Here is a 23,992-nt window from a genome sequence, read left to right as displayed (position 1 = left end):
TACAAACTGATAGGCTTTTAATTGAGCGCCTCCATCCAGCTTGAGATGAAAGGAAAACCGCATTGAAAAGCTGCCCGAGTGCCCTCGAGCCTCAATACTGATTAGCCATCTCGACAGTGAATAGTTCAAGGCATTTTCAAACTTTTTTTCCTCTCTCGCTCTCCTCTCCTCCTCAAATATCTGCCAGCCCACTCCCTTTTAAGAGAAAATAAATCATTTCCATTGTGTGCAAATAAAATCGACTTGACATGCTTGCCAATAGCTGGTAGGTAAAGGAAAGTGTGGACTGGCACTTGTTAATTAATTCCTCCTTTGCTCTCCTTTTTTTTAAGTTACAGTTTTCCTTTGTAAGAAGAGGAAGACGGGTTCTAACCCTTAGGTTCGGTTTGTTGGTTTGTTCGGTGATTGGTTTTCTGTTGTTGGGGTTTTGGGTTGGTTTTTTTGTTGTTGCTTAAAAAAAAAAAAAAAGGAGAATAAAGGCAACAGCCACCAAAACTTCAACAAGACTACACAAGTAAATGCAAAGCAGCAAACCGTCTGCAAGGACTCATTAAACGAGGCTCCCTGGCGAAATGTACCGAGTAGGACTGAGTCCTCCTTCTGCAGCTCGGGAGAGGAAAGGAGCCCGCAGCAGCTGAAGCGAAAGCGACGCACCGCTGCCGGGCTGCAGCCCCGCGCCCGCCCGAGCCCACGCGGGTGCTCCCGACGCCGACAGCCTCGCCGGGAGCCGCTGGCTGCGCGTGTTAAGAGCAGCGAATAAGCCCCTCGTAGCTCGGAAATGCTTCGGAGGGGGCAGAGGGGAGGGGGATGTCTCGAGGCTGATTTTTTTACAAGCTTCTACATAAAAAGTTTACAGCGCTGAGTGTGATTTAAATCTCATTTCAAAGGCTGAGAGAAAAGGAAAAGAAAAAAAAAAGAGAGAGAGAAAGCTGTCCTCTGAAGTTACTAATTAAATTACCCTCTGATGCTTCTACTTCAGCTAGAAGGATTGGGGTTCGTGCTGTTCCCCCTCTCCTTCCCCTCGCTTTTCCCGCCGGTGCGCTGCCTGTTTTACACATGTACCGTGTACCGCCTTTGCTTCCCTGGCTGACAAGTGAAATAGCCCTTCCCCGAAATCACCCTCACCTCCACAAGAAAAGAGAGAGAGAAGGGAAAATGGGGAGGGGGGAGCCTTCCCACAGCTGACTCTACCTTAAGACAATTAATCTTTAGTCTTTCACCCTGGGAGGCAGGATAAATACAACGAGAAAACAGATAGGAGTCTCCCCGGTCCTGTAAGGAAAACAGCTGTTCCAAGCACTTTAATGCAAATGAACACAAATGAAGGTTTCAGCTTTTTTTTTTTTCCCTCTCCCCTTTCTTTCTTCCAGAGTTTTACTGCACTCCATTTATCAATTGGACTTGACAACAAAAGAAAGAACTGGGGGAAAACCTGGGGCAGATTCAAGTCACTTCCACTCTATATAAAGGAAGGAAGGGAGGGGGGGAGCTCCTTGAGGGCAAGTTGTGGGTCTCGTCAGTCCTACTGCAATATCGGGTTTATGCAAGATTTTATTTTCTTTCTCTACTTCCCCGCCCCTACCCCCTTTTAATTTTCACGGTCTTGTAAGATGACCGCGGTGATTGCAAAATGAAAGCACGTTTACGACTTTCCACTGCGAAGTTGTGCCAGTGAGCGCTATGCTTTCAGAGAAAACGCACAATTATTGAAAGTTGGTTAAAATCAATTGCGTCCTTATAGAAGCTGGAGCAGTTCCGCATATTTACCCCGTTCTGTCCGCTATATTCCAAGGGTGAAGTGGTTTTAATAAAAGACACCAGGTACACTCACTTGGCTGCAGGATTTAAAAGGTACCGCTTTACAGGGGGTGGGTGGGGAGGGACATCTAGGAAAACTTGCCTCACGTCTACCTAGTAAGAAGAGCAGATCGTTAAAGGCTATCTGACACATCTGTTTAGAGACTGGAGAAGATCGGCGTTTCAAGGAAAGAAAAAGGACTTGGTTCAGCAGATATAAACGCGAGAAAGTGAAAGTCCTTCCTCCCGCCCATCCCTGCCAGGATCAGCGCCTGCTCTGGTCGGAGTCCAGGTCAGGAATTGGACGCGACCCCTGAAGCACTTGCCTTGTTCTTCACTTGTCAAACGTGTTTTATCTCTAAGTGACCTTTTTGTTAATGTTGTAGATTGTGTGGGCCACCATGTCAGATCCGGAAACAAAAGTAAAAGATTGATTAACACATTTTGCCTGTGAAAAAATGTTATGGGATGAAGAGGCGGGGGGATAGTGGGATGCAAAGTACAAAGAGAAAACAAAAAGGCAATCCAGGGAGCGACAGAAGGGCCGCGGACTCCGCTCGGAGCATCCGCCGGCACGGTAAACCCGGGGCCGAGGGCAGAGGACTCGGTACGCTCCGGGAGCACGCAGACACAAAGCAGGATGTCTATAACGCCCGGGTGGATACCGTGTGCGTACCCACGAGGCTCTCAACATACTCTATCTGAAATCAAACACATAAATGGCGAACCGACACTCTCACTAAGGCGAGCGGCCGCCTCCCCGAGGACCCCGGTGCCGGCGACCGGGTCAGCCCGGCGGGTGCAGGGACGAAAAGCTCTTCTCGGAAGAGAAGGAGGAGAGGAGGGGAAGAGCCCCGCAGCCCTCCTCGGCCCCACACTGCACTGCCCTACGCGGACACGGACGCTGGCCGAGCGGTGCGGGGCCGAGGAGAGCTGTCGGGTTCTGGCACACAAATCGAGTTTACTCGAAGGATTTATTCCGTAAATTGAATGGCTTTTTCTCCCGAGGAGCCCGTCTCTCCCTCTGTTTTCCTTCCTCTCTCTCTCTCTCTTTCCCCCTTCAAGTCACACCAGGCTTGTAATCAGCAACAAAAGCTGACATAAATCAAGGGCGGATTGACAGGGGCTGACAAATAACTGATTGATTGCGGTTGGGGAGCACTGACAATTGACGGCGGGGCGGAGAGACCCGAAAGGCGGCGGCGGGCGGTGCGTGACAGCCCCGCGTGTGACGGCCGGCCTCCCCCAATCCCGCTGCGCTCCCCGCGCCGCCGCAAGCCGCGCCGCAGCGCCCCGGCTCCCGCCCGCCGCGGGCGGCGACGTGCAGGCCGGCGCTCTGCAGGTTCTCGTCCGAGCCTACCCCCGCGCTGTGAGGCGGAAGGGGCGGGAAAAGCGCCGCGCGCCCTTCTTCGCGGGCTGGAGGGGACGCGGCGCGGCGGAGGCCACGGAGCCGTCCCGGCGCGCCTGCCTCGGAGGCGGGGTGGGGGGCGCGGGACGGGCCCGTAAGCACTGTGCGTGACGGACGGACCGACGGCCAGCGGCAGGCCGTGCTCGGGGCGGAGTGCGTGCGGCGGGGCTCGGGCCGGGCCTGGGGCTGGGGGGCGGCTCGGCCGGCGCGGACCCGCAGCCGCCTCTCGCCGCGGCAGTGGCGGTACCGCTCCTCGCCCCGCGGCCGGCCCCGCTCCTCGCCCCGCCGCCGGCCCTGCTGCTGCCGGGCGATCCGCGCCGGCCGCCGAGGAAGAAAAACGTTTCGCAGCGCGTGATGTGAAACACAGAATTAACGCCTAGCCCGTCCTAGGAGCGAAAACAAGGAAGGAGAGGAGGGGAGAGGGAAGGCGGACGAGAAAGGGAAGAGGGGGGCGGGGGGGGGGGGGGAAGGAGCGAGACCATTAAAAACAGAAAAAAAAAAAAGCCCCAGCAAAGGGAACGTCACATCCCCTTGACCCTCCAATCACCTCGGGGTCCCATTTGATTGGAAGGCGGCAAAGGCTTTAATCTCAGACTAATTCAGCTGCTTTTGAAGTGAGTTTCTTTGCCAGATCCCGGGCTGGATGAGCAGCGGCTCGCACCACAGCTGAGCGGCGGAGGCGAGCGCTCCGCTCCGCGCCGCGCCGCGCCAGCCGGGGGAGCCGAGAGCGGCCGAGGGGGGACAGCGGCACACGCTCGCAGCCCCCACCCCCGCCCCCAGCACAGCCCAAGGATTACTCGGCTTTTTTTTCTCCTCTTTCTCTCCGGCCGGCTCCCCCTTCCCCCCCCCACCCCCACCCCTTCCCCACCCACGCCCTCCCCGCCAGAGAGAGCCACGGGACATTTTATGTTTGTTTTCCTGCTCGGGGGGCGTGTGGCTTTTTTCCCTCCTCGCCCGCAGAACACGAGCGAGCGTTTCCGAGTGGGAGCGGCGCCACTTGCCCCAGTTTTCATGCGAGGTTTTGGGTCATGATCACATCGCCCTCGCTTTCTGCTATAAGAAGTAGTAAGCGCAGCAGCAGCCTGAGCGAGCCCGGAGGCAGCCCCCGCCGCATCCGCAGCGCCGCCGACCTCGCCGGGCCGAACGGGCACGCTGGGAATAACGGCAGCAGCGCCGCCGCCAAGCCCTGCTTCCACGCCGTCCCCCCCTCGGACCCGCTACGACAAGCCAACCGCCTTCCCATCAAAGTCTTGAAAATGCTCACGGCGCGGACTGGACACATTTTACACCCCGAGTACCTGCAGCCTTTACCCTCTACACCCGTCAGCCCCATCGAGGTAAGGACCCCGGGGCCGGCCCCGCTTCCCCCGGCTCGCTCTCCCCTCCCTGCCCGGGCAGCTCGCTGCGCATGGCGGCTCCGCCACAGCCTCCCGCCGCGCTTCCCCGCGCTCCCAAATGCCCTGACGCCGGGAAACGGGCTTCTTGGGATGCAGAGTTAGTGCGACCAACCGCCCCCGCTTATTGTTGCCACGTTTACTCGGGTAATTTCTAATGCCCGGGTAAATTAACTTTTTTTTCCCCCCCGCTTATAGCCTTTTTTTTTTTTCTGTTTATCTTTTTTCTTTTTTTTGAGAGGACGGAAACGAGCCGCTCTGGGGTCACAATCCGGCCACGCAACTGAGCCGTGCTCCGAGCGCCAAACAAGCCGGCTTTTGCGGGGAGCGCTGGGGAGGGGGGAAGCGCGGAGAGGGGACAGGCTGAGCGTGGGTGCGGCAGGATAACTATTGCGGCTCCCCGACCGTTCAAGTACCGCCACGCGTTTATACTTCGGGGGCCCGATTCGTCCCTTTTTTCTCCTGCCGAGGTAGTCAGGCGGTCGTAGCTCGCTGTTTGCGGGACCGAAACTCGAAATAGAGGGGGCGGTGGGAAGGGTGTGTCCGTGGCAATGAAGGATTGCACTAAGGTCTCTGCGGAGCGAGGACACCCCTCTGCCCCCCGAGCCCGGCTCGCCGGCTAGCTCGGTCTCTGTTTATAAATAGTGTCGGCAGTCAAGACGCAGAAATGCTGCAGTCGCTATAGTTGGCGGGCGGGTGTGTGAGCCTGCACGGCCGGAGCGGCGGGGAGGCAAACGCCGAGGCGCCGGGCTGCGTGCTGCCCGGGCCGCAGCCCCCGCGCTGCCGGGGAAGCTGGAGGCGGCCGCCGTGGCCTCGCGGGGATGCGAACATTTCCATCCCCTTTAAAAGGCCGAAGCCTTTTAAAAGAAAATGGTGCATGCAGGAGAGGGGGCTGTCAGGATGACGAATGCGCTCAAAATTGTTCATTACTTCCAGGCTGTTCTATGCAAAAACGTCCGGGACAAGTGTCCTAGGTACGCCCCAGGGTTTCTCTTAGATCCCGATTAAACCTCTGTCTTTGTGTGTCCTTCTGATTTCCGCAGCTGGATGCGAAGAAGAGTCCCCTGGCCCTTTTGGCACAAACTTGCTCGCAGATAGGGAAGCCGGACCCGTCCCCTTCCTCCAAACTCTCCTCGGTCACCTCCAATGGCTCCGGAGGCGACAAGGACTCCAAGTCGGGCCCTTTGAAGCTCAGCGACATCGGCGTGGAGGACAAGTCGAGCTTCAAGCCCTACTCCAAGCCGGGCGCGGAGAAGAAGGAGCCGGGGGCGGCGGGCTGCGCGGGCGCCCCCGCCGCGGGGGTCGCGGCCGGCGAGAAGTCGGGATTCCGTGTGCCGAGCGCCACCTGCCAGCCGTTCACCCCCAGGACAGGCAGCCCCAACTCCAGCGCCTCCGCCTGCTCGCCGGGGCTGCTGCCGGCCGAGGGCAAAGGCGCGGAGGACAAGAAGGACGCGGAGGGCTGCGGCAAGAGCGGCAGCTCCGGCTCGGAGGGAGGCCCGGGCGCCACCAGCATCAGCCACAGCCGGATTAGCGTGAGCTGTGCCGGGATTAACGTGGAGGTCAACCAGCACCAGGAGAGCACGCCGGGCTCCAAGCCCATCGCCTCGGACTCCGCCTCCTCCTGCAGCAGCACCACCGCCACCTCCTCCACCTCCGTCCTGGGCTCCGGCCTCGTGGCCCCCGTCTCCCCTTACAAGCCCGGCCAGACCGTCTTCCCCCTGCCCCCGGCGGGCATGAGCTACCCGGGAACGCTGGCTGGAGCCTACGCCGGCTACCCGCCCCAGTTCCTGCCGCACGGAGTGGCGCTGGACCCCACCAAATCCTCCAGCCTGGTGGGCGCCCAGCTGGCCGCCGCCAGTAGCCTGGGCTGCAGCAAGCCGGCGGGGTCGAGCCCGCTGGCGGGCGCATCGCCGCCGTCGGTGATGACGGCGAGCCTGTGCCGAGACCCGTACTGCCTGAGCTACCACTGCGCCAGCCACCTGGCAGGCGCCGCCGGCGCCTCCTGCGCCCACGACCAGGCCCTCAAGTCCGGATACCCCCTCGTCTACCCTACCCACCCTTTGCACAGCGTCCACTCCTCGCTGACCGGCGCCACGCCACCCTCGCTGGCCGGCCACCCTTTGTACCCCTACGGCTTCATGCTCCCCAACGACCCCCAGCCGCACATCTGCAACTGGGTGTCGGCCAACGGACCCTGCGACAAGCGGTTTGCCACCTCGGAGGAGCTGCTTAGCCACTTGCGGACTCACACTGCCTTCCCGGGCACCGATAAACTCCTCTCCAGCTATCCCAGCTCCTCGTCGCTGGCCAGCGCGGCGGCCGCGGCCATGGCGTGCCACATGCACATCCCCACGACGGGCGCCCCGGGCAGCCCGGGCACGCTGGCCCTGCGCAGCCCGCACCACGCTCTGGGACTCGGCAGCCGCTACCACCCCTACTCCAAGAGCCCCCTGCCCACCCCTGGGGCCCCCGTGCCCGTGCCCGCCGCCACCGGACCCTACTACTCCCCTTACGCGCTCTACGGGCAGAGACTCACCACAGCCTCGGCCCTGGGCTACCAGTGAGCGCAGGCAGCGGGGCTCGGACACACACCACCACCCAGAGTCTAGCGGTGAGGCGAGGAAGCCCTGCGAAACTTTATAAAAGTTGGAAAGAAAAACAAAACAAAAAACAAACCCAAACCCTGACTTTTTATAAAATAGTGTTCATTTGAGGACTGGATCCATGAGCACTGTATTTATTTATGTTAGCTTCAAGCGGGACAACGAATCATAAAGTGCATTACTTAACTGAGCTCAAATAGGTAAAAGTGAAACACCCATTGTAGAATATAAATAAAACAAAAAGATAGAGGTCTTCTCTTTAATGTTACTTTAAAATTGCTATGATTGTATTGTACGTTCTTATTTAATGTCTCATTGAAACAACAACAACCAATTTACATGCATGTTTGTTACTAAAAAACAAAACAACTCGCAATTTGTCAGTTATAATTTCAAATTGCAATTATTTTTAAGGTGTATACCCTTGAAAGAGAATTGGTATTTTTTTGTATGTATTCTGGAAGAAAAAAAACAAAAAAAAACCCAACAAAAAACAATTCTATTCCAAAAACCTCATTTGCCTTATTTTGTTCTTTAAAAGGAACACTTAACTATTTTTAATTTTTAAGTCCACCCTGTAAAAAGGGTTAAGTAAGGTTTACGTCATGTACTAAAATAGACAATGTATTGCTTTAAAGATTAAAATTCCGTATATTTGATGTATTAAAAGGTTTTACTTTTTTTTTTTGGTGTTTTTTGAACACGCTTTGATTCTAAAACCCAAGTAGGTCTTGGATGGAGGCGGCTGCTAATTTCTCCTTAAGCGTTTATTCAATTTTAATTAAAAATGAAAAAAAAAGGGTTTTTTTTATTGTAACCCCAGGGCTCTCTTTAAAAAAAAAAAAATCAGACAAGAGGCTTTTTTTTTTCTTCACCCTTCAGTAGAATTTGTAGGCATGAAATAGGAAAACTGCGAATCAGTTCCATCTCTCTCACTCTCCTAAGGGAGATTAACCTTCTTCCCTTATTTTTAAGAAACGTTTTTACTGTGAAAACCTGTTTTTTAATTTTTTTTACTGGGTTTCAATTAAAAGATTTCGTTCTTTAGAAAGAAACGGGGAAGGCAGGAAAGTAAGAAGATTATCTGAAAGGCTTTTTTTTACCCCCTTACAGGGTAATGCATGACTATTCGTCTCCTTTTCTAAATGAGAACTTCTGAAGCAATTAGGGAAGCGCTGTTTGATCTCATCCGCTTATTTTCTATTTCTTTCTTCAGTTCTTACCGCGGCACAAACGATCGTCACGTTAAAACAAAAAATAATCGGACAGCTCTGAAAACTTATTTTCTTTTAAAAAGGAAGGGAAGGGGGAAAAAAAAACCCCCACAACCCCAAAGAGAGAAGCCCATCCCCTGTTTGGTCCGAGTTTGCTTTTTGCTGAAGCGCAGTGCCAAACTCGACGTGATGCCGAGAGGGGCTGCCCCTGCCTGCGCCGCGTCTCTGCCTACCCAGCCCGGACTCCCCAGCGCCGAGGGCCACCGCCCGGCTCCGGCTCGTCGTCCTGCACTCAGGTAGGAACAGGGGCTGCGACGGACAAGCCGGAGCAGCTACCGAACCTGTGGAACAGTCCCTTCCCGACGAGATAGTCGGAATGCGATCCCCGAGCGTGAAAAGACGGTGCCAGCGAAGGGCTTGGCTCCCGCGCAGCGCCAGGCGCTGGCAGGGAGCGGCTGAGGGGGGGACGGGTACCTGCCGCCCCTCGCACGGCCCCTCTCCCCCCGCCGCGGCCGCCCTCGCCCCGGCGACGCGCTGGCAAGGGGGAAAAGTTGCAAGCGGCGACTTTGCTTGACAAATCACTGGGTTTTCTCCCTCGTTCTGTATCCTCCACAATATAATTACTGTTCAAAGTTTCCCGTGGTGCCCAAATGCTAATTAGTCTAATACATTTACTCCAGATAATTAGTGGAAGTTAGCGTTAATGTGCAAAGGAGAGAAAAGCAGCAAACTAATGAAGCTCCAGCGCTCGCCCGGCCGTCCCGGCTCCGGGCCCGATGCAGGCCGGGGCCGGGCCCGGGATGCAAACGGGGACGCCGGGTGCCGGGCCGCGCTGCGGCTCTTTTGGGACGCTGCTCCGAAAGCGGCACGGGCAATGCTAAGTGCTTTAACTAAATGTAATTCCACCACCATCACCTTCCCCACTCCCTCCCCCCCCGCCTTTAAATGGGGAAGGGAGCGTTGCGTATCTCTGCTTTAGGGAATGTAAACCGAGCTCTCATTACGAACTGATGAGTTAGAGAAAGGGAAGGGAGGGCAGTGCTGTTAACTGCGCCAAGGAAACTTTAACAGTAAAATAGGACGCCGATGCAAACACAGCGAGTGATCGAATAGAAGGGCTTTGCGGGGTGGGAGTGATGGCGGTGGAGGATTCAACCAGCGCGTCCGAGCAAGGCCGACCCAGCTCGCCGTCCCCCACCGGCTCTCCTGCGGCCCCGGCCAGCCTGCCCTCCCCGCTTCGCTCTTTTAACTACGCTTCAGTTGAAGAAAATTACATTTCAGGCTCCATCTGGGTGTGCAAGCAACTAATACACATTTGCCGCGATTAAAACCCAGCACCTCCTCTTCTGTTCACGTATTTTTACTCTTACAGATTTCCAACAGCTGTAGCTCGGGCTTGGCCAGCTCTCAGCCCCAGCAGTCAGGTGCTGCGTGGCTATTTTAAAAAGAGCCGGGGGGTAGAGGGAGGGGGGAGGTCTGTGTCCTGGAACCCTAAGCCCAGTTTTGTGGATGTGGTCTCTGAAAAGTTAAGAGATGCAATGATTGCTGCTGCAAGTGAGGAAATGATCACTTCACGTTACTACTGTTTTGCATAGATACTGTCCCCGAGATTAGTGAAAAATTGAAACAGCTTGTTTTATATGCAGAGTGGTGGTAAGAAGGTCTCTCTTCCAGGCTTGTTAAGTATGTGACCTGGCAAGTGTCACCTAGGATTTTGATATTAATCTAGGAATTTTGCGTGAGTTTTTTTTTTTTTTCTCCTAACACAGACTGACTTATGGACATTAATGTTTTTAGGTAAAAGGACTACATTTGTTATTTCCAACCCCCCGTTCTCACTAACTGGATGGGTTGTGGAGTTGACAGCAGCCGCTGGTCCATGCCACCGAACTAAAATAATTTCACAGTGAAAAACCAGCTCGAGAGGACAAGCAACAGAAGGGCAAAACTCATCAACCCCCGAAACTCTGATCAATCTGACCCGAGTCAGGCATACATTAGTTTAAATTGAATAGTTTAATCTTTCTCATAAATCCATTTTGAACATTAAAGATAAACTCATGTAATATTTAAATCAACTCTTGTCAGATGCTAAGTGCAACTGAAGAACCAAAATACAAAATCATGCATTTCCATCCCCTCTCAAAGGCTTACTTTGGCTGCCGCTCCGACAAAACGCTTCTGATAAGCAACACTTAGAAAAGAAAGGTTCTGTTTATCTTATCTTTGGGAAAATGCAATTAAGCTAGTTTTGTGAAACAAGAAACCACCAGACTCCACAGACAGCAAAGGAGTTTCTGTAACGCACCCGAGCCTACACGGACACATGTATCCTGGTTTATGCGTACAAGTCCACTTTCAACACATACACAAACGGTTGCTTGCCTGATTTTTAGAGTGTGAGACGTACGCTAAAGCTAAAATACTGGGGTGCCTTTACGACGGGAAGATTTTCCTCAGCGATAAGAGGCACCATTTTCTAAGCCTGGAAAGTCACACGCTGCCCACCTTTGAAGTCACCCTCAGAGCAGCCAGCGAGTTAGGCACAGTGCGAGACCGGGGCCGACCCCCTTCTCCCTAACCCCAGGTTTGCCGTGAACTGCCCACACTTCCAATCGAAATCACTCAGGCGAGAGGAGTCCTGAAAGGCCCGATCTTTCCAAAACAAAAGTCAACGTGCGTTCCTAGCCTGTTAAAAGCACTGATGAAACTTCATTCGTTCATATTTAGACAAGACGGAGAGAAATGCTGCCTTGCTTTAAATTCTGTTGGCTGTCACTACAGGCTTCCAGTAGAGAGCAGTTTAGGAGGATTAGTTTGGTTTTGGAGGCTTTGTTGTTGTTGTTATTTGTTTTGTGTGAGTTGATTTCAGGGAGGTGTATTGTTGGAAGGTTGGTTGTTTGTGTTTTGCTTAAGAGGAATGAATCTGAAGTTGGAAAATCGCTATAGTTATCAGCATCAAATCTGCTTTCCAGACAGAACTTGGGTATAATTTCGGACATTTCTAACCCCAAAATGAGACCCCTACAGTCCACGATTCTCCCCGCCCGCTGAAGCGCAGCCCGCATTGCTTGACCAACAGACCTACGGCATGCAAGCCATCAGTCCTGATCAGAGGAGAGGTGTTTTAATCCCTGATAGATCTTCCCCTCAGCTCAGTCCCAGAAAACTCAGGGCAGCTTGCCTTCCCCCCCCCCCTTTTTTTTTTCTTTTAAGATAAAATTTTGTTGCAGTGAAGCATAAAGGTGTCAAAAGAAGAAAGACGGACCCCGAGTCCTTACGCTCCCACCTCTTTTAGAGGCGGAATGCTTTGGCAGCACAGACAGGGTTGAAATTTGAGCAGATTATACATTCGATCTTGTGCGTAAATGCGAAAAGACTGTCCTAATGCTGGGTATTGCTCCATCAAGATCAACCAGGTGCTGCTGTTGCAAAAATCCCACCTCCGGCCGCTCGTTCGGTGTGTGCGTGCGCACAGCGCTGCACAGACTTTGTTCTCTCTTCATGTCTGAAATTCATCAGCCGCTTCCCCCCCTCCCACCCCCTCCGTCCCCTATGTGAAAAAAGTAAATCCGTTCGGGCTTTGAATATTGTAAGAAGCCTTGTGTGTGTGTGTGTATATATATTTAAATCTTCAAATGAATTAAAGACAACCTGACAATGCTGTCATCTGTCTTCAACGTCACATCAAGGCAAGAAATAATGATAACAGAGCAGCAGAAAGACGCCCACTGAAACCTGGAGGATATATATACACATATATATACACACACACACATATATATCTTGAAACAGTTTGAAAGAGAACAAAATTAGATTACCGTTCTTAGGTTATGGCGGTAAGAATGTGTGGGATTTTTCTGTTTCTCTTTTTTTTTGCGAGGGGTGGGGGAATTGCTTTATCTTTGCTGCTTCTTTTTGTGAAGCGCATTCTCCTTGATCCAAACCACTTCTGTGGGATGGGGCAAGATGATAAGGGCGCATTCTTTGCTCCTAACTACTACTACCGACAGAAACACAAACGTCTCCCCTTCCCCTCCACCGCTTTAGGGGCTCGTTCCAGTTGATAACCGGTAGCGCTCTCTCGAAGCGCAGGCCAGAGCGTGGCACATCTTCCGCGGGGACCCACGCGGGGCCGAGCAGCCCAGCTCCCCGCGAGGGAAGAGGAGCCTGCCCTCCCCTTTGTCTGTGCGGCCCGGCGAGGTTTGTTTCGGGCTCCGGCCGCCAGACGGCGCTGGCGGGTGCCGCTGCGGCGGGGGCGGCCGCGCTCTGCCCAGGGCGCCGGGATCGGCCTCGCCGGCATCGCATCGGGATCGGCCCCGGCCCCGGTCCGTCCGGGGTCCGAACCCGATAAACACCGCCCGTGTGGGGCAGAGGGAACCTCCGATCTCATCCCAAGGAAGTATTGCAGCACACATGGATTGAGCCAGATAAAAGCCCAGATAGGCCGGGCTGCACAAACCCGTGGTGCACGGAGGCGGTTGGTTTGTCGGTTGTTGTGTTGTTTGTTTCTTTCTTGGGTTTTTTTTTTTCCCCTAATCACACTTGTAATCTCATTCGCTCTGAAGGGTAAATAAATTGCAGTTGTATGAAAAACAATTGGTGCTACATGTGTTCATAACAGATGGGATCTTATCACAGTTTAACTGTAATAAATTCTGACTTCTGGAAATTGTAATCTTTGCTCCATGTTAGATGTCTCTTTTCTACTGTAATAATAGGGCTACAAACTTCGGAGAGCGAGCGCAAAAGTTTTCTGTGCTGGCATTTGCTCGAGAGCCGGGGCACGCTTCGGCAGCCTCTCCTCAACCGCGGCTCCTTCAAAGCATCCGTCAAAACGTGTCTGAAGCTCCAAAGGCAGAGAAAACCCTGGCGCGTAGGGGGGCAAACAGCTGATCCGCCCCGCGCCAGGCAACATCATTTCCTAAAGCTAAGGATAACAGCCCTTACGATCCACGCAGGAAGACTTAGAGTGAGCCCTCTGTGCGGAGAAGCCCTGGCAGATGACAGATCGCGCTTTGCTTTGCAGAGAGAGAAAAATATCAGGAGCAAGTCAGCCCCCAAGGAAGCCGAACCCAAACTTTAGATTAATGCCCCCGCGCTTCAGATCACAACATTAAAAAAATAAATTTGAATAACCACTGAAAGGATAAAATTATAATAATAAATTGTCCATATTCACTGAGGCTGCGGGACTAATTATTTTCACCATCTCGGCTTTCCCATTGCTGTTTATCAAGGCGCAGAATAAATGCTTGTAAATCCGTTACATTCCATAAATCCTTTCGCCGCTTTCTTTTTGGCCAATGCTTTCGCAACATTAATTGATTTTATTGCACTTTTTGAAGTCCCTGTATATTAAATTCAAGCAAGTTTGCTCTGAAAGCCGTGTTTCTTTCATCCTCCCATGAAACCCGTGAAAGGTCATTACTGAAGCCACTGCGGTCCCTGGTCTCTTTTTTGCCCCTGCTGTGATCTTGATGGTGAACGCGAACTGCAAATTACAAGTTTCTCATAATCTGCGCTGTTACAGAAAACAGCCTCTTTATCGCTGGTGAAAAATTAGTCTAAATCCAAGCACCACACTTCTCCATTGTGTTTAAACGAGAGGAGACACGAAAGGCTACCGGGCGATCCAGATAAAACAGACTAACAACTGGATGGACGGCAGTTATTTTTAGGAAGAGATCTGCGGTGTATAACTAGAAGTCCAATGCAACTTGGGAGTGACTACGGGGGCTCCAAGTTCCTCAAACCCTTCTCCCTTTCTCCTCAATCACCTTAAGAAAACCGGACCCAGGCAGCCTTAAACTGATTAATGATTTCTCACTTAATATCAACTAATTTCCAGTTCCTTTACCAGTCACGCTCGCCCCGTGATCATTACTTAAAAGCTGAAGCTAGTGTTCAGAGCTGTCTCCCTCGGTCCCGCGCCGCGCCCAGGCACCCGAGCTACACCCAGAGACCCGGGCTGTGCCCTCACACAGCCATTTGCCAGCCGTTACCATCCAACCGAACCGACTGAGCAGCATCCCCTCTGCCGGCCGTGTCCTACGCGCTCACTTCAACGGACATCACTGACGCAAAAGTCTTGTCAAATGAATAGGGATACAATTGCTGTAGATCACAGAAGACGTGCTGAACTAACTGGTTTAGGTAGCACAGCAAAAGGCGAGTGGTTATGAGCCTGTCCTTCGTGTTACAGGTTCGGCGTTTGTACCCTATCCTTAGCTGCCCAGCCTTTTTATTCACTAAACTGCTACCCGCTAAAGGTAAACGCATCAGTTGCTAGTAGTGCCGTCATTATTTACAGCGGGAGGCGGAGGGGAAGGACGGGGGAGGAAAGCCCGAGAGCTGTGTCCTGCCGGGGTGCAAACCCTGCGGGGGCGGGCGGGCAGCGCTCGTGGTGCGGGACGCGCCCGCGCCCCGTCCCCGCACCGACGGCAGCCCCGGCACCGGCCGCGGCGCTTCAGCGCGGCGCTTCGCCTCTCGGCTGCACGGAAAGGCCGGGGCAGCGCCTCGCCCTCTGCTTCCCTTCTGGCGGGGCAGCAGCCACCGTGGGGCCGTGTCGGCGAGCCACGGCAAGGCCTCGCCGTTGTGACAAAGCCAGAAGGACCGTTTTCAGGCACTCCAGCCTTCCCTTTGAGCATCGCAAGACCTCAAACTGCAGCTGCAATATAGCTGTTTAGCTTCACTGAAGGCATAAGCATCAGCACAGATGCTCTGACACAGCCAGCCTGCTTTGCTATTGCAGGGAAACATCTCCCCTCCTGCACAATCCACAGCCCTTAATCCCCTCTTCGTGGGGGTGTATTTTCCTTCCTACCAGGAAAGATCAACTGCTGCCATCATCTATTGTGCTATTTCTCCATGCCTGAAGTACTCATCCTGAGGCAGAGGAATATGTATCAATTTCCCGATCCAGAACGTTTCAAACCACAATTCTTATTGGAGTCCCTGATCACTGGGTATTCCAGTGTGGGAAAAATCTCCACTCCCTCCTTTAAGGGCATTTCACTTAGCATAAAAATGAAACAGGCCAACGGGAAAGAGAAGGAAGGAGAGACGACTGAGCATACTGGTTATGGTGTTTGCCAAAGCCTGGAGCTCAGGTCTCCCAGTCAGTGCTCAGATTTAATCATCTCCCCACCTACTCTCTCTTTGCCCAAGAAAAAGGTTCAAACATACTACAAGAAAATAATAAAAGGTAACACTTGCCACATCCTCTTTCCACCCTAGATGGTACTATAGGTGGGGTAGGATAAACTACAGATCTGTAGCCACTGAGTTGTTAGAGAAATAACTGAATAGGGACCTTCAAGACACCATTTCTAAGAAGGTAGAAACCACAATGGCCTGGCAAGGCCGTCGTAAAAAGGTAAAGTTTCCCACTGCTTGCAGTGATTGTACAGTGAAAACACACTGTTCTTGTAGTAGGGTTCCCGGCTGTGCAAGTAAAAGTGTTTCTCCTCTTTAGTTTATACTTTTGCTACTTTGTCCCACCCTCCATAGAGTCCCTGGTGACCATCCCCTCAGCTGCACTCACATGCCACCCCGCTGCTGCTCACCTCTGCCCATAACAGGCTACCACGGAAATTCACTGATGGAGACCAAAACAAAGATGGTCAAAAATGTTATGTGTCCCCACATGTATTTTTACAACAAGATTAAGTTCATTTTGTCAACTTCTAAAGAGAACATAAATAGCCATATAGTCAGTTTCTCTCGTGGAACACTTGCTCATGAACCTGAGAACATTCACAAGCTGAACTTTAAGTCCTATTATCCCCCCCATCACTCCTCTTGCTTTGCAAGATTACAATTTCCTTGAATATATATTGCAGCAGCAGGCCTGGGGAATGTGTTCCAGATAAAACAGATGAGTAGAAATAAGAGGTTTTTTTAGAAGGATCAGCTGCTAAATACATTCCAGTAGAGGTGTCAAACATTTTATGACAAGAGCTAATCACATTTATAATTATGGTCTTCAGGCTGACTTTATGGAGTAAGAGTAAAATGTTATGCTTGATCAAAAGCAGATATCCTTCATACATCAATAGGTTTATAAAAAAGATTGAGAAAGGAATTTAGACCAGATGGAGCAGCTAATTTTTCTAGTTTAACTGTATCATTTGGTTGAGAAACAAATGGTCGCTGATGCACCTACAAATCAGGTACTGACAAATTCCCTGAGAAAACTGCTTACTCAAAGTACCACAATCTTGTTTTCGAGTTAAACAAGTTGTAAAAGTGCTACAGTATGCCTTACCTCCTCACTGGGCAGTCAACACTTCATGCTGTTTTAACTCACCAATTTCTAAAGTGACTGAGTTAGAACGGTACCATTTCCTACGTGTAGATATTATCAAAGGAAGCAGAAATCCTGGTAAGCTCTATCACTACTGATAGATGACACTGGCATAGTTTATCTCTATTAGAGAAGATACTTGTGAATTATTATGGCTACACATAAACCAGGGAGAAAGTATTTGTTCTAACTAAAACACTTACATCTGTATAAACATAACGTTCTGCATGGTTAATTGTTTGCTGGTTAATGGGACGGTGTCAATTCCCATTTATACTATTAAATCTTGCACACACCCTAAGTTCACAATCTATTGTGAAATTCTAGCCAGCCTGAAATCAGCAGAAGTTTGCTAGCAATCCTAAGGCAAGCAGCATTTCTCCTGGGAGAGAAGAGAGCCCTAAAGCTTCGGGCTGGTTTTCGCTAGGAAATTATGGAATAATACTTTAAAAATTGGCTAAAAACCCCCTTAAAATACCTTTTAAATTAAGAAGAAAATAAAGAGAAACAAAAGGTTAATGGCCTGCCCAGATGGGTTGTGGAGTTTCTTTCTCTGGAGACATTCAAAATCCACCTGGATGAGTTGCTGTGTGACCTACTCTAGGAGGTCCTGCTCTGGCAGGGGGGTTGGACCAGATGATCTCTAAAAGTCCCTTGCAACCCTTAGGATTCTCTGATTCTGTGTTCTACATGTAAAAGAAGTTGTTTGTTTGTTTTTTTTAAAATGCAAAGGACCACTGAAAATCTTTGCATCTGTTCTGATAGCTAGGATGAACTTTGGATGAAGCAAATGCCATCATTTAATTATCAGCTTTTGTATGCATAGATACACAGGCTAGTTTACACACTACCTTGAGTACTAACAGAATGAGGTAGTGAGTTTTGCATCTCCATTATTGCATAACCATGTTATTTCATCATCTATTAAGTGTTAAATTCATTTGTGTGGCAACATCCCAGCCTTTGTCACATGTTAGAATGAGGACAGGCGTGAGGATTTCTGTGAAGTCTTTTTTTGATGTATTTTGTAATAGTTTAATTCTTGGGGGGTGAAAAAAAATAAGTGTTGTGAGCTTTAGAATAGATAAAAGAAAACTGCTTTCCATACCCCCATCACAAGTCCTCCTTAGGAATGCAAGCACATACAATCCTGGAAGTGTAATAATCATCATCTTGCTTATTACCTGGGACCTCCAGGGCTAAATCACAAACCTTTACACCTCGAGTTAAATACCCTAGCAAGCAGCTGGAGCGTGCTCATATCCGCTGTTGGCCAGATGTAGAGTGGGAGGCATAGCACAGTGAACAGTGGGCTACATACCATACCTACTCAAAAGCAAGTTAAAGATTGGCTAGAGACTAATCCATTTTATAGGCTAAGAAATTGATTTTCAGAGGATCTGAACTACAGGTGCTCACATCTCAAAAGAGTCAGCTTAGCTCTGGTGGTCCTATTAGCAGGGTTCACTACTGCATGGGAAACGTTATCTTAGATTCTGGAGTTCCCTGAGACACTGTGTGCAGCATGAAACAGGTATTTTTTTCCTGAGGTGGTGACTAAAGGCATTTGTTTAACTACAAAACCAGAGACAGAATGGCCTACAAATGCTAACAGTAACACCCAGTTATTTTTGGATGCAATCTACAATGCACTTAGATCCTCATCAGAACAGTAAGATGCCTTATATCCTATTACTGATAAATAATGAGAACACTGAAATTAAGCTAGTTGTAGAAGTCAGCTCTGACAAAACTTAGGTTAAACAGGACAAATGAACTAGGTCTTTAAAGGTTTCAGTTTTAGAAGGGGAAACTGTCACAGTCACGTCAGCTGGACTGAGGAGCCAACAGGTTGAGTAGGGAGCAAAGTCTTACAAATAATTCACACCAAGCATGTTAAAATGGTCAAGAGTCTATACTCCAAACACAGGAAAAAGCAGCCCAAAAGTACATACTCCAGGCCTAATTGGATCCCCTGTCACCCAAAACATGCTGTTCTTGTTTCTTTTCTCAAGTGTAACGCATGGGAAAACCCTCTTTTATTTGCTAATCAGTCCTTGTCTGATAACCATAGGGGTACAGTAAGATTTGACAAAAGAGGAGCTTTGCAAAAGGTATTAAAATGGCTGAAGATGATTTAATCTTATTTATGTAACTGAAAAAGACAGGCATGCAGTAGAGATTAAGGATAATGGAGGCACATTCCCAACCTCAAATTGATATGTTGCATTAATCTAAATAAGAAGGGCAATACCAAGCATGAGGTGAAAGGGAAATAGCTAAAAGAAATGATGCTAGAAAATGCAAATCAGGTGAAGTAGAAACAAAGTCAAATCTGACATAGCTCCAAATTCTAGAAGTCTACTTAAATCTCCACTCCAACTCAGAACTCCAGAATACAAGGCTGTAACAGTAGCAAGGACTTTCTAATAAACTCAACCAAAACAAAACTGGCACAAAATGAATACAGACTATTTTAAGAAATGAAACATGATGTCTGAGATTGGTATGTTTATCATCCTGATTCCAGTAATAGTCAAAGCTTTGTGATGACAAGTTGAAAGTAACAAGACACAGAAAAAGATATTTAAAAGGCATAGTCTGGGATTATTCAAAGTAGATCACATCCCAACAAAATAACTTCCTCAGATTAAAAAAACCCAACTGACTCCAAGCATCATGGGCTAAGAAAGCACTGTTGTTATTTCTCCACATTAATAAGAAGGCCTTGCTAAAATATAGTGACTATGGATCACCAGGGTAAGGCAGCTGGTGTAACTTCCAACAGAGATGAGGAAAAGTAATAGCATTCTGTAAAGCACCAGGAAGAGCTCACCTGAAATACTGCATGCAGTCTAGTCACCTGCATTCAAAAGATTAACTGGAACTAGAGCAGGTTGAGGAGGAGGACTACTGGGAAGATGAGGACAATGGAAAGCCTATTTTATGAAATGAGATTAAACAAGCCTGATTTGTTTAGTCTGCTATAACAAGAGCCAAGAGAGGATAGGATTGCTGTCTAACTCCATTAATTAAAAAGCTGAAAGGGGGGAAAAAAAGGAGGACCATTTAATTTAAAAGAGAATTCTGGCACAAAACCAAATTAGCTGGCCATGAATAAACTAAGTCTGAAATTAGAAGACACTTCTTCACCAACAGAGCACTGGAGATGAACCTTTCTGATAGCTGGTACAGTATCAGCAGTGGTTATTTTTGTTGTCTTCATTTTGGTTTGGGGGTTTTTTTTTGTGAGGTTTATGTGTATGGTGGTTGCTCATTGCTTTGACTCCATTGCAGATCAGTGCCAATGGCAAATGGCTCACCAGCAATGCTGTAAAGCAATCGTGCTCTGCAACAGCCAACCTCTGGGAACAGGAGGAATAAACCACACAACTGTTGTTAAGACAGAGTACAACACACTTGAAAAGAATTACCCAATGTGAGGGCTGCAATAGAGAGGGGAAGACCCAATAGCCCAGCAAATGCCTTCCTGTTCTAAAGCCTTTTGATGGAGAAGTTGGTAGATAGATTTAATCCTATCACAATTAAATGATTAAGCAACATTTTTGTGACAGAAAGATACTAACAGTTAGGTAAGCAATAGTCTAGAGACCGTGTGCTTTTCCTTCTAACACTTAAGAAGCCCGAATTCGCTTTTATCAACAGAAGTAAATGTCAAAACAACCACTTAACACCAACCACATTACACATAGCAAGTACTACAGACCTCCTTTCTGAAGAAGAAAACCATCCTGAAAAACTATTACTTTCTCCCGTGGAAAATTAGTTACCAGCAAAATCCATAACGTCTTAAGCTCCACAAATCAAGTTTTATATTTTTAAAGACAATAATCCTGCCAAAACCAATTCCTCCTTAAAATGGAACACCATACTGCAAGATACACAAGTAGCAAACAACCTGGAGTCTACTTTGATATCAAATCCTCCATCTTAAAGCAAATCGTCTCTTTATAAAGCAAGTTTGCTTCCAACAGCAAAGGGAATAACACTTGAACCACAGGAGACTGAAACAGACGACCATTTAAAGCATACTTTAAAAAGAGCTGGAAAAAAGTTAACAACAAAAATTCCTCAGAGGGAAAGAAGTAATCTAATGTAGTCACTGACCTGTTTGCAGTCCTCACGAGCGCTTCGTGCTGCTCCTGTGCATCATCCTCCTCACGAGGCTGTGCAGGGAGAGGTTCCAGGGTGAGCAGGGAGCCAGGCTGGCAGCTCAGCACCTTTCTGGGAGCAAAAAAACAAAGCTCTTTTTTCCATCTTCCCAGGCAGTCAAGTGCTAGGCTATCAGCAGCAAAGCCTCAGGACAGCCATTCTTTCCAAGAGGAGCCTGTGAGGTGATTGTAAAGCCTGGGAGGCACCTGCAGTGGCTGCACCCTGGCATTTCACACCTCAGGCTGAGTTTCATGGAAGAGGAGGACACAGTACCCCTTTCCCTCTCCAGAATGCATGGCTGACTCCACAACTGCCTTTGAGCCCTTGTTGGTGAGAAGCTGAGGCAGCAGTGTGACTCCTCCTGAAGGCAGGCACTGGAGAATCTTCTGGAGAGCACAGGCCTGGGTAGAAAACATGTGCCCAGCCTCACTGGGCCCAGCTGCCAGCTGGTGCAGACCACCTCATACAGCACCTGTGGCTGCAGGAGTGCTCTCAGCTTTGCCTTCACACCCCAGGCACCTAGGAGCAGCATTTTGTGTACTGAACAAGGTGCTGCCAACAAAACAGCCCTGAGGAAAGCTCCAGATCTAAACAGCCCACACGCTGGCTGGTCCTCTCACTCCAGCCAGCTGAGCTGTGTTTATGGGGATGAAGGAAGGGTGTTTTGGATTGTACCTGTGCAGAGAGTATCTCATTTATAGAAATGAGGAACAGCCAGGCCTTAGTAATTACTCTTTCCCCAGGTGGTTTTCACCTTGGATACTGTGGAGCTGATGCTCTTTGAAATGAATACTGAGCTTGTGCAAGTGGAGTGACACAAGTATGGGTTGCATCATTGCTAAATATATCTTTACTTTATTGTGCCATAGATCAGAATAGCCCATAATCAGTAAGGTTGATGATAGATATTCACAGAACAAAACCATATCTGAAACAGAGAAATTATCTTGTGCACTGAGCCTGTTTTGAAAATCTAGACTGACCTCCCCCACAAGAAAACCAATTGGTCTTGGTCTTCTGAAAAATGTTATCAGCAAATGTTTGTGTCATGCCTGATATCTGTAGCCTGCTGTGATGCTACACAGGGATGTGGAACCCTGCCCACAGCACCTAAGCTGTACATGTGATAATAGTGCTAACCTCTTCTTTCCAGTCTGCTGAGAGAAGCACCAGGACTGGAGTTATAATGGTAGTAGGACAAAAAGCGAATCAGCCTTTGTGAGCTCTTCAGGAGTTGCTCTCTGCTGAGAATACAGCTGGGGCAAGTTCAAGTTAAAGCTGCCCAAGCAGCCAGCACCACATAATTTCTTATGGGATAGAAAGTAGCTGTTTGGTGGTGGCAGCTTTTAGCCATGATCAAATTAAAAGATATACTTGTTTAGTCAGAGAAAAACACTAATAATGCCACCCAGTCTATGCTTGAATGAAACCCTGTATTAGAGAAGAATATTAGAGGTACAAAACCAGCGCAAAGTAGAAAACAAGCAATTTAAACTACATAGTAAGAGTTCCTACTGATATTTTAAATCATGAGCAGCACATCCCAGTTGTATACATTCATCTCGTGTCTTCCTTGAAATGTATAGCTTGCTATTTTACTTTTCTAAAAAGGAGCCACAGCTAAAGCCAGTAAGAGAGATAAATGATAGAAATGTAACATTGGAAGTTCTGGGGCTTGGACATTAATGTTTCACTAAGACTTTGAGACAGCACTCCTGACAGAACTAGGCAAACACAGGTGACAAGCACAAATACGTAGACCATGCAAAGAAAGGAAAGCCTTTATGGTTAAAAGCTCTAACGTGGCTATTTTAATTACTGAACTAGAACAAAGTGGGTTTTTTTTGTTTCATCCCCAAGAAAGCAACTTTTTCTTCTTCACCTGGACTTTTATATACAGTTGATGGAACACTGTCACACTTAAAAGTTGGCTACTGAACGAAGGGAAGAAAAATGTTTCCCTTCTTTCCGTAGTATTTATTAGTTTGCTAATAACATTGAACACAGAATGTGAAGACTGTGCAGCTTATAAAGCCTCCAAATGATGCAAGAAATCAGAGGTTAATAAGGGTAGGGGCTTGCAAGATCTATGCTTATTCTGCAAACAAATGTGATGTTCTCAGATCTGTCAGCTGCATTTAGTAACAAGAGATACAGGTTGACTGTAAATGCAAGCAGTGATAGACTGATGATTTATCTACATACAGAGTTGTGCTGATTTGACTAAAGGCTTCAATGCACATGGAACTATTCAAGAATAAAAGCACATTCTTACTGAATAACTTCTTCTGCAGACCTGCTTGTTTTAGAATACAAACCAAAATGAAGTAATCATGTTTTGTGATAAGCTTCTATATGTAGAATATTTTCTGTTACCATTAAATTCACACCTTGCCTCAGCCTGAATTAATTTTCAACTACAGCAGTATCTTATAGTTGAATTTTAAAAAACCTCTTCATTGCACATTGTGGGAATTCCTTCATGTTTGGGTTTGGTTTTTGTTTGGTTTTTTTCTCCCTGTTGAAAATAATTTGTCTTACATTGATTTACAACAGATTTTAAATACATGAAATCACTGCAGATTTCCTGTACTTATGCATTGTACATTATCCAGAATCTTACCTGAGCTCAAGCCTCTGAAATCTGGATATATATGTGGTTTGCACTCATGTCCTCTCATTCTGGGGATGTATGGACTTGATAGCCTTCCAGTGTCAGTTCCACAGTTCTCTAGGGTGAGAATTCCTGGCCTTTCTGTTTGCTCATTCCCACATTCCTTCGCTGCATGAAACACTGCATCTTCCAGCTGTCTGTGTGTCGTCAGTCTCTAGTCAGATCTCTCTATGAACTGGTAGGAGGATGGAGAATCACATGTGAGTTCTTAGTGACTTTTGGTGTGAACAGAGAAGAAAGTGTCATTTCAGGAGGGAAATCTGCAGTTATGCTCTGTATGAGGAAACAGCAAAAGAAGTGATAGAATAAATGGTCAGCCTTTGGCTTGAGAGAACTAAAAACTTCAGCATCATGTCCTGCATCACAGAGACCAAAGCAGTTCTAAAAATTAACCTATTTCCCTCCTGTTGAAAGGACTAAG

The 23,992-nt window shown here is 48.7% G+C and overlaps 2 protein-coding genes across 2 annotated transcripts in view; one reads left to right on the top strand and one right to left on the bottom strand.

Moving 5' to 3' along the window:
* LRMDA (leucine rich melanocyte differentiation associated) overlaps nucleotides 1–23,569 on the bottom strand; it is a 666,943-nt gene extending 643,374 nt beyond the window's left edge. Inside the window, exons 1-2 of the mRNA XM_062001285.1 lie at nucleotides 23,521–23,569; nucleotides 20,853–20,969 (exon numbers count right to left, since the gene is read on the bottom strand). The gene's annotated coding sequence lies outside the window, so the exon portion shown is untranslated. The remainder of the gene's footprint in view (nucleotides 1–20,852; nucleotides 20,970–23,520) is intronic.
* ZNF503 (zinc finger protein 503) lies at nucleotides 3,748–7,836 on the top strand. The gene is made up of 2 exons (XM_062001288.1): nucleotides 3,748–4,542; nucleotides 5,643–7,836. Exons 1-2 carry the CDS (start codon nucleotides 4,234–4,236, stop codon nucleotides 7,161–7,163), a joined length of 1,830 nt encoding a protein of 609 aa, XP_061857272.1. The 5' UTR covers nucleotides 3,748–4,233; the 3' UTR covers nucleotides 7,164–7,836.
* Nucleotides 23,570–23,992: the final 423 nt, after the last annotated feature.

Source organism: Colius striatus, chromosome 8 (assembly GCF_028858725.1).
Source record: "Colius striatus isolate bColStr4 chromosome 8, bColStr4.1.hap1, whole genome shotgun sequence".
Lineage (NCBI taxonomy): Eukaryota > Metazoa > Chordata > Aves > Coliiformes > Coliidae > Colius > Colius striatus.
The sequence above is the reverse complement of the archived record's forward strand: the minus strand, read 5'-3'. Positions and strand labels throughout refer to the sequence as shown.